Source organism: Dromiciops gliroides, chromosome 4, assembly GCF_019393635.1.
Source record: "Dromiciops gliroides isolate mDroGli1 chromosome 4, mDroGli1.pri, whole genome shotgun sequence".
Taxonomy (NCBI): Eukaryota; Metazoa; Chordata; class Mammalia; order Microbiotheria; family Microbiotheriidae; genus Dromiciops; species Dromiciops gliroides.
In genome coordinates, this window is record NC_057864.1 from 461,179,960 (window position 1) to 461,193,094 (window position 13,135).

At 45.2% G+C, this 13,135-nt stretch overlaps 1 protein-coding gene across 8 annotated transcripts in view; it reads left to right on the forward strand.

Annotated features, from left to right (window-relative positions):
* KSR1 (kinase suppressor of ras 1) overlaps positions 1-13,135 on the forward strand; it is a 224,777-nt gene that overhangs the window by 195,553 nt on the left and 16,089 nt on the right. For all 8 annotated transcript variants that reach the window (XM_044002780.1, XM_044002776.1, XM_044002775.1 and 5 more), the window contains 7 exons: positions 463-517; positions 1,906-1,954; positions 3,026-3,405; positions 6,997-7,093; positions 9,297-9,430; positions 10,028-10,159; positions 12,292-12,427. In XM_044002780.1, the coding sequence (XP_043858715.1) occupies positions 463-517; positions 1,906-1,954; positions 3,026-3,405; positions 6,997-7,093; positions 9,297-9,430; positions 10,028-10,159; positions 12,292-12,427 (983 nt within the window). The remainder of the gene's footprint in view (positions 1-462; positions 518-1,905; positions 1,955-3,025; positions 3,406-6,996; positions 7,094-9,296; positions 9,431-10,027; positions 10,160-12,291; positions 12,428-13,135) is intronic.

Here is a 13,135-nt window from a genome sequence, read left to right on the forward strand (position 1 = left end):
AGGTCCTCCTGAATCCAGGGCTGGTGCTCTATCCACTGCACCACCTAGCTGCATCCCAGCCCCCCAAGCCTCTCCTTTTACACATGCCCAAGGAAGTTGAGCAACCTGCCCAGAGTTACACAGCCACTATGGGTCAGAAGAAGGATTTGAACCCAGGCCTTCTTACCTTCAAGGCCTGTCTCCATCCACTGCCTCTTAGTCTGGTGTGTGGTGATTAATAAATGTTTGTTGATTGGTCAGTTAACTTCAAAAATGTGCTTTTATTGTAGTGCAATGCATGGGGGACATGGAAATAAGTCTATCAAGTCTTTTCTTTGGGGTATGTCATGGTTTAAGAGAAAGAAACCAATTAAGAAATGATTTTCAAACAAAGGTTCCACCCCTGCTCTACCCCCTTGACCTTCAGTGAATGGGAAACGTGCCCCCTCATTCTTAGTGTTAATGTTTTTTTGTTTTATCTAGACATTTCCACCCCACCACAAGCGCCCCAAGTCCCTGATGCAACTGAAGAGACGCGGTAAGCATCTACTGCACCTTCATATCCCTCCTTCCAGCCAACAGGGGATTTCTTAATCTCCATCAGCTTTTCTCTCTCTCCCCCCTTTCCCGAGTTAATAAAAAATAAACCCCCAATTTCTTCAAAGTAGCAGGCTTGTGGGTTAAACTTTCCTCTTCCTCTTTCTCTTCCTCTTCCTACTCCTCCTACTCCTCTTCCTCTTCCTCTTCCTCTTCCTCTTCCTCTTCCTACCTGTGTATTTGTGGAGTTGATACCAGCAAATTAAAGTCAAGCTTCCTTCTCAAGGTAGACATTGGAACAAGTTACCCACTTTGGTGGCCAAAAAATGGCTTATTGGCCTAATGTTCATTCAGCCAACTGGAGAGCAGTGGTGTTGTTTCTCTCTGTTGCCCACCTATAACATTGAAGGGCCTTGTGGGATACTATGACTGTGATGTGGGAGAGAGAGCTACAAAAGACCCCACCAATCTGAGTCAACTCCCTCATTTTATTTTTTTGTTTTCCAATTCACAAGCATTTATTTTCTCTCCCTCCCACTCCACACCCAATTTAATAGAAAGGGAAAAAACAAACGGGCAGCTAGGTGGTGCAGTGGATAGAGCACTGGCCCTGGAGTCAGGAGGACCTGAGTTCAAATCCAGCCTCAGACACTTAATACTTACTAGCTGTGTGACCCTGGGCAAGTCACTTAACCCCAATTGCCTCACCAAAATAATAATAATAATAATAATAAAATTTTAAACAAAAAACCCCCCCAAAAACAAACAACCGTTGGAACAAATATTCTCAGTCAGACAAAACATTCTACATCTGGAGTCCATTAGCCTCTCTCTCTGGAGGGGGAGTGGTGAACCTCATCATAGAATCTGGAATCATTAAGTGGACATTGCATCAGTCAAAGTTCTTAAGTCTTTTGAAGTTGCTTGTTTTTGCATTGTTGTTCTTATTGTATACATTATTCTCCATATCAGCCCCCTCCTTTTAAGGAGAGAGAAACAAGCCCATATTTGGGAAAGTGACTTTCCCAAGGTCACACACACAATAAGTAGTAGGAGAGCTGAGGCTGAAACCCTGGTCTCCTCATTTTAATCCTGTGGGTTGTTTTTTGTTTTTTTAACCTCCCTAAGTATCTCAAAGTGGACCCGAATGCTACTGTATCTTTCAGAGGTGAACTGGGAAAAAGGAGGGGGATGAAAAATGTGTTTTCTCCAGAAACATTTCGTAACTTGGCCATAGACAGTTATCTGACGTTGGGAATCACAGTTTTTCCTTGGGGGGACCAGGCAGAGATCTCCAAATCTCTACTTGGTTACAGTTTAGCTTTCCATCACCATGAAAACCGGAATGATCTGCCTTTAACTTTCTTTGATTAATCCTTCTCTCCCCAGGGTCAATGACCACCCGAAAGCCAGCGTGGCAGAGGACCACGAAACAGAGGTGAGCTTGCCAATGGCACAGCAGGGGTCCCTAGGTCGAATGTGCCCCTCCCCTTCCCCATTCATACCTTAATGTCACTATCAGAGTAATGGGTGTAATAATTATGTGTTTATCCTTAATACTGATAGCTAACATTTATGTAGCTCCTTAAGGTTTGCAAAGCATTTTTATATATGTTATCTCATTTGATCCTCATAACAACTCTGAGAGGCATTTTTCACATGAGGAAGAGGTGAAGTGATTTGCCCAAGGTCATACAGCTAATAAATGTCTAAGGCAGGATTAGAATCTTGAGTCCAAGTCCAGTGACCCCTCCGCTTCTCTGCTTTGCTGTTTCCTTAAGACCAATTTGAACCCAGATCCTATGCATTGGTAGCTAGGTGGTGAAGTGGATAGAGTGCCAGGCCTGGAGTCAGGAAGACCTGAGTTCAGATATGGCCTCAGACACTTACTAGCTGTGTGACCCTGGGCAAGTCATTTAACTTCTGTCTGCCTCACCACCCTCATCAGTAAAATAGAGATAATAGCAGCATCTACCTCACAAAGTTGTTGTGAGGATCAAATGAGATAATAATTGTAAAGCACTTAGCACAGTGCCTGGCACATTGTATATAAATGTTATTAAAAAACAACAACAACAACAATAATAATAATGCTATACAGCCTGGCTTCTGGATATAAGATATGGCTTGTGAAAGGTAGAGAGACTGTGATTTACTAGTGGCCTAAAAGGCAGAAACAGTTGAATAATAAAAATATCGACCCCAAAACCCCCTGAATTGATCATTCTTCCTCTTTGCTGTGGCCACTAGCAAAACCTTCTATAATTCTCAAACACTACTCCTTAGTCACTGACAGATCACGGAACATGGAATGCTGGGGTTGGAAGGAGCCCGCAGGCTCATGGAATACAACCCAGCTGAGACCCGAATTAGGGGTGGGACTTGTACAAGGTCCCTCAGAGGCCGAGCCTGGATTGGTATTGAGGTCAGGGCCAGCGGCTCCCTCACTGCACCACGCAGCCTCTTCTCCGGCTCAGGGCGTCTTCGTCTGGTTGGGTTTTCCCGCCAGGTGGAGGAACAAGAGGCAAGTAAGTCGGAGCTGGAGGACGACGAGGACGAGCTAGATGACCTCCCAAACTCGCGGAAGCCGTGGAAGGGGATGATCTCTCGCAAGGCCAGCAAGACCAGCGTCTACCTGCAGGAGTGGGACATTCCCTTTGAGCAGGTGGAGCTGGGGGAGCCCATCGGGCAGGGACGGTGGGGGAAGGTCTACCGGGGCAGGTGGCACGGGGAGGTGGCCATCCGCCTTCTGGAGATCGACGGCAACAACCAGGACCATCTCAAGCTCTTCAAGAAGGAGGTGATGAATTACAGGCAGACGCGGCACGAGAATGTGGTGCTCTTCATGGGGGCTTGTATGAATCCGCCCCACCTCGCCATCATCACCAGGTAGGCAGAGGGGCCTGTGGGCCCCGGCTCACTTTTTAAAACCTAATTTTATTGGTATCCTTTGTTCCTATATCATCTTCATTTCCCAGTATATCCATCTCTCTCCTCATCTACAGAGTCATCTCTTATTAACAAAGTTGTTTTTGTGTTTGTTTTTGTGTTTGTTTTTTTGTGGGGCATTGAGGGTTAAGTGACTTGCCCAGGGTCACACAGCTAGTAATTGTCAAGTGTCTGAGGCCGGATTTGAACTCAGACCCTCCTGAATCCTGGGCTAGTGCTTTATCCACAGCCACCTAGCTGCCCCAAAGTTATTTTTGTTTTGTTTTGTTTTGTTTTTTTAGTGAGGCAATTGGGGTTAAGTGACTTTGCCCAGGGTCACACAGCTAGTAAGTGTTAAGTGTCTGAGGCTGGATTTGAACTCAGGTCCTCCTGACTCCAGGGCCAGTGCTCTATCCACTGCACCACCTAGCTGCCTCCAAAGTTTTTTTTTAAAGAAAAAACAGCTTAGCAAAATTAACCAACATGTCAACAAGTCCAGTATCATATGCTCTGTTCCATACCCATAGTCCCCCTACCTTTGCAAAGAGGGAAAGAAGTACATTCTCATATTTCTTCTTTAGGCCCTTGGTCTCAATATTATGGTGTATACTTTTTGACATTGTAGGCCTTGGAGGCAGCTGGGTGGCAAGGTGGATAGAGACCTGGGCAAGGAGTCAGGAAGACCTGAGTTCAAATTTCACCTCACTTACTAGCCCTGTGACCTTGGGCAAGCCACTTAACTTCTCTCAACTGTAAAATGGGGATAATAGCACCTATCTCCCAGGGTTACTGTGAGGATCAAAAGAGATAATATTTAGAAAAAACCCTTATCACAATGCCTGGCACATAGTAGGCATTTAATAAATGCATATTCCCTTTCCCCTTCTTTCATATAGCAAGGTTCCAAAAAGAATTTCATTCCCTAGAAAATTTTTTAAAACAGGCTCTTTCCGAATGGTGTTTTGATTTTTGATTTTTAAAAAACTCCTTCCTAGAAACAGAGGTCTCCACTAAAAGTCCTTCTTGACTTAGGGATTTTTGTGGTTGACATTAGCCTTAGCCCTCCTGCAGGCCTCAGAAAGCTCTGGATGAACTTATTCTAGCTCTTATTAAAGCTTATTAAAACCTTAGTAAGAATTTACTAAAGCTCGGGCAGACTTATTGGAGAATATCATGTATTATTTCTATGCTGTTGTCTCATCTCTTTCCTAGACTGTTTCTTCTATGAGGGCAGGAACCACAGCTAATTAAAACTTTGTTTCTCACCCAGCAACTAGTACAGAAATCAGCCTACAGTAGCTGTTTAACAAGGGTGTTGTTTTATTTGATTGTATCATATTGCAAGCAGAGCCCCTGAAACTTCTACACTGACTTCTTTGAAATTCAACCTCTTATCCCCACCCGCCCCCATGCATGGATTTTTAAAAATGTAAGGTTGTTGGGTTTTTTTTTAATAGAATTTTTTTTCTTTTTGGTGAGGCAATTGCGGTTAAGTGACTTGCCCAGGGTCACACAGCCAGTAAATGTCAAGTGTCTGAGGCTGGATTTGAACTCAGGTCCTCCTGAATCCAGGGCCGGTGCTTTATCTACTGTGCCACCTAGCTGCTCCCCGAAGCTTATTTTTAAAAATAAAGGTTTCTCACCTCTATCCATAGTCGTCTTTCCTTAGTGAAGGTGAAAGGGAGCCTGGATTTTCAGAGGCTATTCCAGTGTGGAATATGAGAAGATTCTTCCATGTTGGAAAGGCTTCTCTGTTGTCCAAGCACTAAACAAAGAGAGGCAGCTATCACCAGGCTGGCCAAAGAGGGGTGGACAGCAATACTTATAGGCCCGCTAAGTCTTGGGGAAGGTTGTTATCTGTGTGGGTGGAGAGAATGAGTCTGCAGATCAACCAAGCAATGAGCATTTATTGAGCACCCACTGTGTGTTAGACACTCTTCTGGACCCTGAACAAAAACAAGACAGTCCCTGGCTTCAGGAAGCTTACAGTGTCTGGGGCAGGGGCGGGGGGAAGGTGGGGGAAGCAGCATGAAAACATCTGGATATATCTAGATGACATACAAAGGACATAGAAGGTAATTGATTGGAGGAAAGGTTTGCATCATCTCATTTGAGCTTTACAACAGCCTGAAGCAGGTGCTATCAATTATTCCCATTTCACAGGTGAGGAAACTGAGGGTGAGGGAGCTTCAATGATCCCTCTAATATCACATGGCTGGTAAGTGTCTGAGGCTGGATTCGAACTTGAGTCTTCCTGAGCTCAGATCAAGCATCCTGTCCACTCTGCCACCTAGCTGCTTCAGTGACATGAATTGATTGTTACTTTGTTCCCTTGAGCTTAGTGAAGGAATGTTCAGTGTGTGTGTGTGTGTGTGTGTGTGTGTGTCCTATTCTTCCTGACCCCATTTGGGTTTTTTTTTGTCAAAAAGACTGGGGTGGTTTTGCCATTTCCTTCTCCATCTCATTTGACAGATGAGGAGATGGAGGCAAACAGTGAAGTGACTTGCCCAGGGTCACACAGCTAGTGTCTGAGGCTGAGAAGAGGAGTCTTCCTGGCAGTCCATCCATTGTGCCACCTAGCTGCCCTTCATCTTATTAGATTGGGTCACAAGCTATTGTATAACTAAATATGAATAGTAGGGCCAAGATCTAAGAAAATCTCAACAAGCTAGAACAGCGAACCCAATCTAAGTGTCTGAGGTCAAATTTCAGTTCATCTTGATGAGTCTTCCTGACTTCAGGCCCAGCACTCTGTGCTCTGAGGTGCCCCCTAGTGGCCAGTGCAGGAATGCCAACCTTTTTTAATTTGCAGAAAACTTTAATTAAAGGTAAAGAGAGAGTAGCCAGCTATCAGAGACCCTAGAATCAGGAACACCTGAGTTCAGACTTTAGGACTTTATCTCTATTCATTCATATATATATCTTTTTAGACATTCTGACTTTAAACCCTCTCTCCAACACAATTCGTATGACCCTTGACAAGTCACTTAACCTCAGCCGGTCTCAATTTCCTCATCTGTAAAATGGGAATAAAAATCACTTTCGATTCATAGGCTTTACCAAGCCTATAAATATGACCCATAAGAGGACCACGGGATTCTCAATCTAGAATTAGAAGGGACCTCAGAGGCCATCTAGTTCAACCATCTCATGATAAAACTGAGGTCTAGGAATGTCAATGAACCCGCCTAAGGTCACACAGGTAGCAATCATCAAAGGTGGGATTTTAACTTTTAATTTTAAGGATCTTCCTACTGTCCCTCATTCACCCCTCCTTTTACAGAGGAAGAAACCAAGTCACAGGGAGCTTGGGTGACTTGCTGAAGGTGACAGGACTAGTAAATGGGGAGGGATCAGATGGGATTTGGACCCAAGCCCTCTCACACCAGAAGCAGTTCTCTTTTCACCAGACCTCTCTGTCTGCCACTCAGAAGATGTTAGAACTGGAAGAGACCCGGGATCCCATCTGGACCAGCCCTCTCATTGTCCAGAGGAGGACAGCTGCTCACGGGTTCTTTCTCTCTCTCCCATCTCCCTTTCACTCCCCTACAGTTTCTGTAAAGGGCGGACGCTTCACTCGTTTGTGAGGGATCCCAAGACAAGCCTGGATATCAACAAAACCAGGCAGATTGCTCAGGAGGTCATCAAGGTAAGCGGGTAAAATCCCCATTTGGCCACTTTTCCTATGGAATATGGCTTTTTCAGCTTGTGCCTCCCCTCATTGGCCATGCCTGGTGAGCGGAAAGTGTGAAATAGATTGTAAGACCCTTGAGGGCAGGCAGGGACTGTTTGTTTCATTTTTTCAATACTTGAATTTTTTTTTTTTTTGGATGAGGCAATGAGGATTAAGTGACTTGCCCAGGGTCACACAGCTAGTAAGTGTTAAGTGTCTGAGGCCAGATTTGAACTCAGGTCCTCCTGAATCCAGGGCCGGTGCTCTATCCACTAGCGCCACCTAGCTGCCCCCCCTTCTCTTCCTCGCCTTCCATCTTTCCTTTCTTTTCCTTTCACTTCTTCCCTCCCTCCTCTTTCTATCACTATCTCTTCTCACTTCCATCTCTTTCCTATCCCTTCTCCTTTCTTTTTTCTTCCCTTTTCCTTATCCCTCTCTCCCTCCATCTCTCCCTCTCTTCTTCCCTATCCCCTATCATTTTCCATTTCTCTCCTTTTCCTTTCCCTTCTCTCTTTTTTCCTCCTATCCTCTTCCACCTCTCCCTTCTCTATTCTCCCCCTCTCCCTCCATCTCTCTCCTTTACCCACTTGCCTCCTCTCTGTTTCTTCTTTTCTTGTCTTTCCCCTCCTCCTCTTCTCTATATCTATATAAATAATTTGGAGAGGGAGGAGAGACTAGCTCTATGATTTCTTCAGTTAAAAAAAAAAACCCTCCTTCTGCAGATGCCACAGTTCTGTCACTTGTATCTTCAGAGAATTTCCTGGGGGCACCGAGAGGTGCCACTTGCTCTGGCTGCAGAGCTAGTCTTTGGCCAGGGTAGGACAAGGCTGCCCCTCTCTAAATGTATCTAACATAATTATTTAATAAAGAAGCCAACTTTTGCCTAATCTTTTTTTGTTTTGTTTTGTTTTGCGGGGCAATGGGGATTAAATGACTTGCCCAGGGTCACACAGCTAGTAAGTGTCAAGTGTCTGAGGCCTGATTTGAACTCGGGTACTCCTGAATCCAGGGCCGGTGCTTTATCCACTGCACCACCTAGTCGCCCCCCTAATCTGTTTTGATGTTTCTGAACTGAGGGTCTGTAGACTCATGGAGACCTAATACTGGTCAGTGTCTTGCAAAACTCTAGTCACAGGGCAGAGCAAGGCGTGGTTGTATCCCAGCCAAGAAAAAAAAATGTTCATTGGTTGCTGGCCCAGTAAAAAAAGTCGGCATTAAAATAATATGTGAAAATTCCTAAAATGCCTATTTTCCTCCCTTTCCATGACGTAGTGGATAACTCTGGACTTGGAGTCAGAATGTCTGGGTTTAAATCCTGTCTCTGACATTTGCAAGCTATGTGACCCGGGCAGGCCATTCATCTCTCTGTGCCTCAGTTTCCTCCTTTGTAAAATAATAATGCTAACATTTATAAAGCAATTGCCCTGTGTCAGGTGCTGTGCCAAGCGCTTTACTATTATTTTGTCTTCTGATCCTCACAACAACCCTTGGAGGGAGATGCTATTATTATCCCCATTTACAGATGAGGAAACTGAGGCAAACAGGTTAAGTGAATTGCCTAGGGTCACAGATAGTGTAGACTAGCCTTGGGTTGAATCAAACTCATTTCAAAATCACTTGGAATTAATGCCAGTGTCTTCATTCTTTTTTTTTTTTTTGGGTGGGGCAATGAGGGTTAAGTGACTTGCCCAGGGTCACACAGCTAGTAAGTGTGTCAAGTGTCTGAGGTTGGATTTGAACTCAGGTCCCCCTGAATCCTGGGCCAGTGCTTTATCTACTGTACCACGTAACTGCCCCCTTTTTTTGTGGGGCAATGAGGGTTAAGTGACTTTCCCAGGGTCACACAGCTAGTAAGCGTCAAATGTTTGAGGCTACATTTGAACTCAGGTCTTCCTGAATCCCCGACCACCTAGCTGCCCCCATCTTCATTCATTGAAACACACTTCTGTTACTGTTTCTTCCTTTGCTACCATCTTGTCCCACCCTAATGTGCATGCGCGCACAGACACAGACACACACCCCCCTCCCCACTTTAATACCCATTCTCCCATTCTCGAGGGAGCCGTGTCCACATCAGGCACCTTCAGAATCATAGTTGCCTTCCTGGTGCAGAAGCCTTTGGGACTCAGGACTTCAAGGCCTTGCCTCCACCTGACCTGTTTGTGGGCTTCTCTTCTAGGGCATGGGGTACCTGCACGCCAAGGGCATCGTACACAAAGACCTGAAGTCCAAGAACATCTTCTATGACAATGGCAAAGTGGTCATCACAGACTTCGGGCTGTTTGGGATCTCTGGAGTGGTGCAGGAGGGCAGGTGAGGCAGTTACAGGGAGGCCCCACCCAGCCTAGCTCCCTCGTTTAACAGGGGAGGAAGCTGAGATTCTGATCACCCAATGGTCAGCTCCCATTCCAGTCAAGACTGTGAGATTAAAACCAAAACAACAAAACAACCCAACCACCTCTGGATGACTCTTGGCTCCTTTGGTGATAATGCCTAAAACAGAGCAACACAAAGTCCCAGCCTACTCTTGATTGGGAATTTCCAGATTCAACTTGCTGCTTGGGTGATACATTCATTAATGCCAGGTGTTTTTTGCCTTGTCTTTGTCCCAGACTGCTTGGGCACACAGTCTGGTGAATCCCATGGACCCCTTCTCAGAATCACAGTTTGAAATGCACAAAATAAAATACACAAGATCACAAAGAAAATAAATTCCACTGAAATCCAGTTATCAAAGTGTTTTTAAAAACTAATTTCACAGACCCTGGGTTCAGAACCCCTGATCTATTCTGTTTACTGCCTTCCCTAGGTTAGAATGTGGGAAATTAGCTCATCAACTTCATGGAAGCAGAAGGGGACCTTGGAAACACCAAACTCTTTAATTCTTTTTTCTGGCTTTTTATAATTCAGGCGGGAGAATGAGCTGAAGCTGCCGCACGACTGGCTGTGCTACCTGGCCCCTGAAATCGTCCGGGAGATGACGCCGGGGAAAGATGAAGACAAGCTACCCTTCTCCAAAGCCGCTGATGTGTATGCCTTTGGGTGAGCTGAAGCCCCGGGGTGTCTTTTTCTCTTTTCTCCTTGAAGGGGCAAATGGGGAAGAGTCTGGGCCAAGTGTCTCCAGCTGCTCCCCGTGTTAGTGGTCAGTGAATCAACAAGTATTTATTAACCTCCTACAGTGTACTAGTAGGCACCTTGCTAAGTGCTGGGGATACAAAGAAAGACAAGAAATAAGCAGTCCTTGCCCTCCAGGATCTTACAGTCCAATGGGGGAGATAATAGACAAACAACCATATACTAACGAGATATAGACAGGATAAAATCTTAGGGGTGGGGGAGGGCACAAAGATGAAGGTGGCTTCTCAAAGGTGAGACCTTTGCTTGAGGCTTGAGAGAATCTGCTAATGATTAACTCCCTTTGGCCGTGTAGACCAGCCATCTCCAGCTGCTTGAGTCATATTACACAGCTCTCAAGGGGCCCCTTGGCCGCCATGTACAAGTCAGGGGAATAACGGGCCTTTGTGAAGAGGAAAGATGACCAGATGATAGCAGTTTAAATAGACGAGTGAAGGAAATTTTAGAAAATGACAGTATGAAATTGGAGTCAGAGATTGATAGCAAAGAGGTAAATCAATAAAGAGCCTCCGGAGCCTGGGAACCTTTCCCGAGGATGATGGCTGATGGGACACTTTAAGGTTTCCAAAGCACTTTATAGACATCCTGTCTCACTTGACTGTCCCAGCAACGCTATGAGAGAGTTGATTCAGGTATTGGAGATATTTAGGGGGAGGAAATGATCCAGACCATTTCACCAGTGTAGAGAACTTCCAACATGGAAACTCTCTTCACTGATGTAGGTTGGCAACTCATCTGTAACTTACAGCATTAGAGAATTGTCTGGGGGCACTAAGAGGGTGAATGAGTCGTTGTTGTATTGTTTGGTCGTTTTCAGTCATGTCCGACTCTCCCGTGACCCCATTTGGGGTTTTCTTAACAAAGAGACTAGAATGGTTTGCCATTTCCTTCTCCAGCTCATTTGACAGATGGGGAAACCAAGGCAAACAGAGTGAAATGACTTGCCCAGGGTCACACAGCTAGTAAGGGTCTGAAGTTGAATTTATAGACAGTATGTGTCCAAATCAGTACTTAAACTCAAACATGACTCACTGACTTCAGCACTCCCACTCCACTCTCCACCCACTGTACCCCCCTACCTCTTATGACAGGTCTTATTTTTTGGAATAAATTTTTGTTGGTATCTTTTGTTTTTACATCACCCACATTTCTACCAGGAATATCTCTTCCCCTTGACCCACCCAGACAGCCATCATGTATGACTGGTAATATTTTAAAGGGGAAAAAAAGAAAAATAGAAAGAAGAGGGGAAAAAACTAGGAAAACCAATCAAGATTTTTTTTTTAAAGTCTGAAAATATATGTGTATATATGTATGTGGGTGTATATATATGCATACACATACATATGTGTGTATATATACATACACATACATACATGCATATATACATGCATACATACATGCATACATACATACACCCCACATGCATACATACACATCACTGCAAAGGAGTGGGGTGGGAGAATGACAAGTATTATCAACCCCATTTTATAGATAAGAAAACTGAGGCTCAGGAAAGTGATTTGTTCTTGTAGCCCCAGTGGTTACATAGCTGGTAAGTGGAAAGGCAGGATTCAAATCCAGGTCTGCCTGACTCTTAAGTAAGTCCAGCCCTATATCTACTACTTCATCGTCTACTGCTTCACCAACCCAGAATCAGATAGATGGCTGGTACAGTGGGTAGAGCCCAGGATCTTGAGTCAGGAAGACCTGAGTTCAAATTTTACCTCAAATAACTACTACTAGCTGAGAAAGTCATTTATCCTCTGTATGCCTCATTTGGGGGGAGGGACAGCTAGGTGGTGCAGGGGCTAGAGTTCTGGCCATGGAATAAGAAGGATCTGAGTTCAAATCTGGCCTCAGACACTTACTAGCTGTGTGACCCTGGGCAAGTCACTTCACTCTGTTTGCCTCAGTTTCCTCAAATGAGCTGGAGAAGAAAATGGCAAACCACTCCAGTATCTTTGTCAAGAAACCCTATGGACAGGTCCATGAGATCACAAAAAGCTGTCCCGACTCAGTCTGGTTGTTCTTTTCAGGACGGTTTGGTATGAGCTACAAGCAAGAGACTGGCCTTTTCAGACCCAAGCTGCAGAAGCCCTGATCTGGCAGATTGGAAGCGGGGAAGGCGTCAAGCATGTTCTGGCCGGGATCAGCCTGGGGAAGGAAGTCAGTGTAAGTGGCTGTCATGCTTGAAGAGCTTGGGCCGAGGTGGGACGGGGCAGGGTTGGGGCTGGAGAGGGGAGAAGGGGGGGTGGGGAGGAGAGCAGGATTCTAAAGACAGTAACAGGGGGCAGAAGAGCCCAAGGCGCAGTGGGGGCTTCTGAATCTGGGGCCAATGAACTTAAAAAAAACAACCCAAACAACTATTAGAATAATGACCTCCCCGACAGACACACACACACACACACACACACACACACACACACACACACACACACACACACACACACGGGGCAATGAGAGTTAAGTGACTTGCCGGGTCACACAGCTAGTAAGTGTCAAGTGTCTGAGGCTGGATTTGAACTCAGGCCCTCCTGAATCCAGGGCCGGTGCTCTATCCACTGAGCCACCTAGTGGTCCCCAGTATAATGGCTTTCAATAGAATTGGTTTCCTTTGCAATTCTTGTCATATATTTATCTTATGCATTTAAAAAACCTGATTCTAGAAAGGACTCCATGAGTAACTAATTTGTGTTTTTCTAAGTCCATTTGTGGCCCATGGGGATGTTCATTTCTCCATTTGGTTTTCAAAGCCCTTCATAGTTTTATTCCATCCCACCTCTGCAGGAATATTGCCCTTACCTCCCCTTTACCATCGCCACCTTCCTGCCAACCTGGCCTACTTGTTACTCTCCATCTCCACCCAGCCTTTGCACCTTT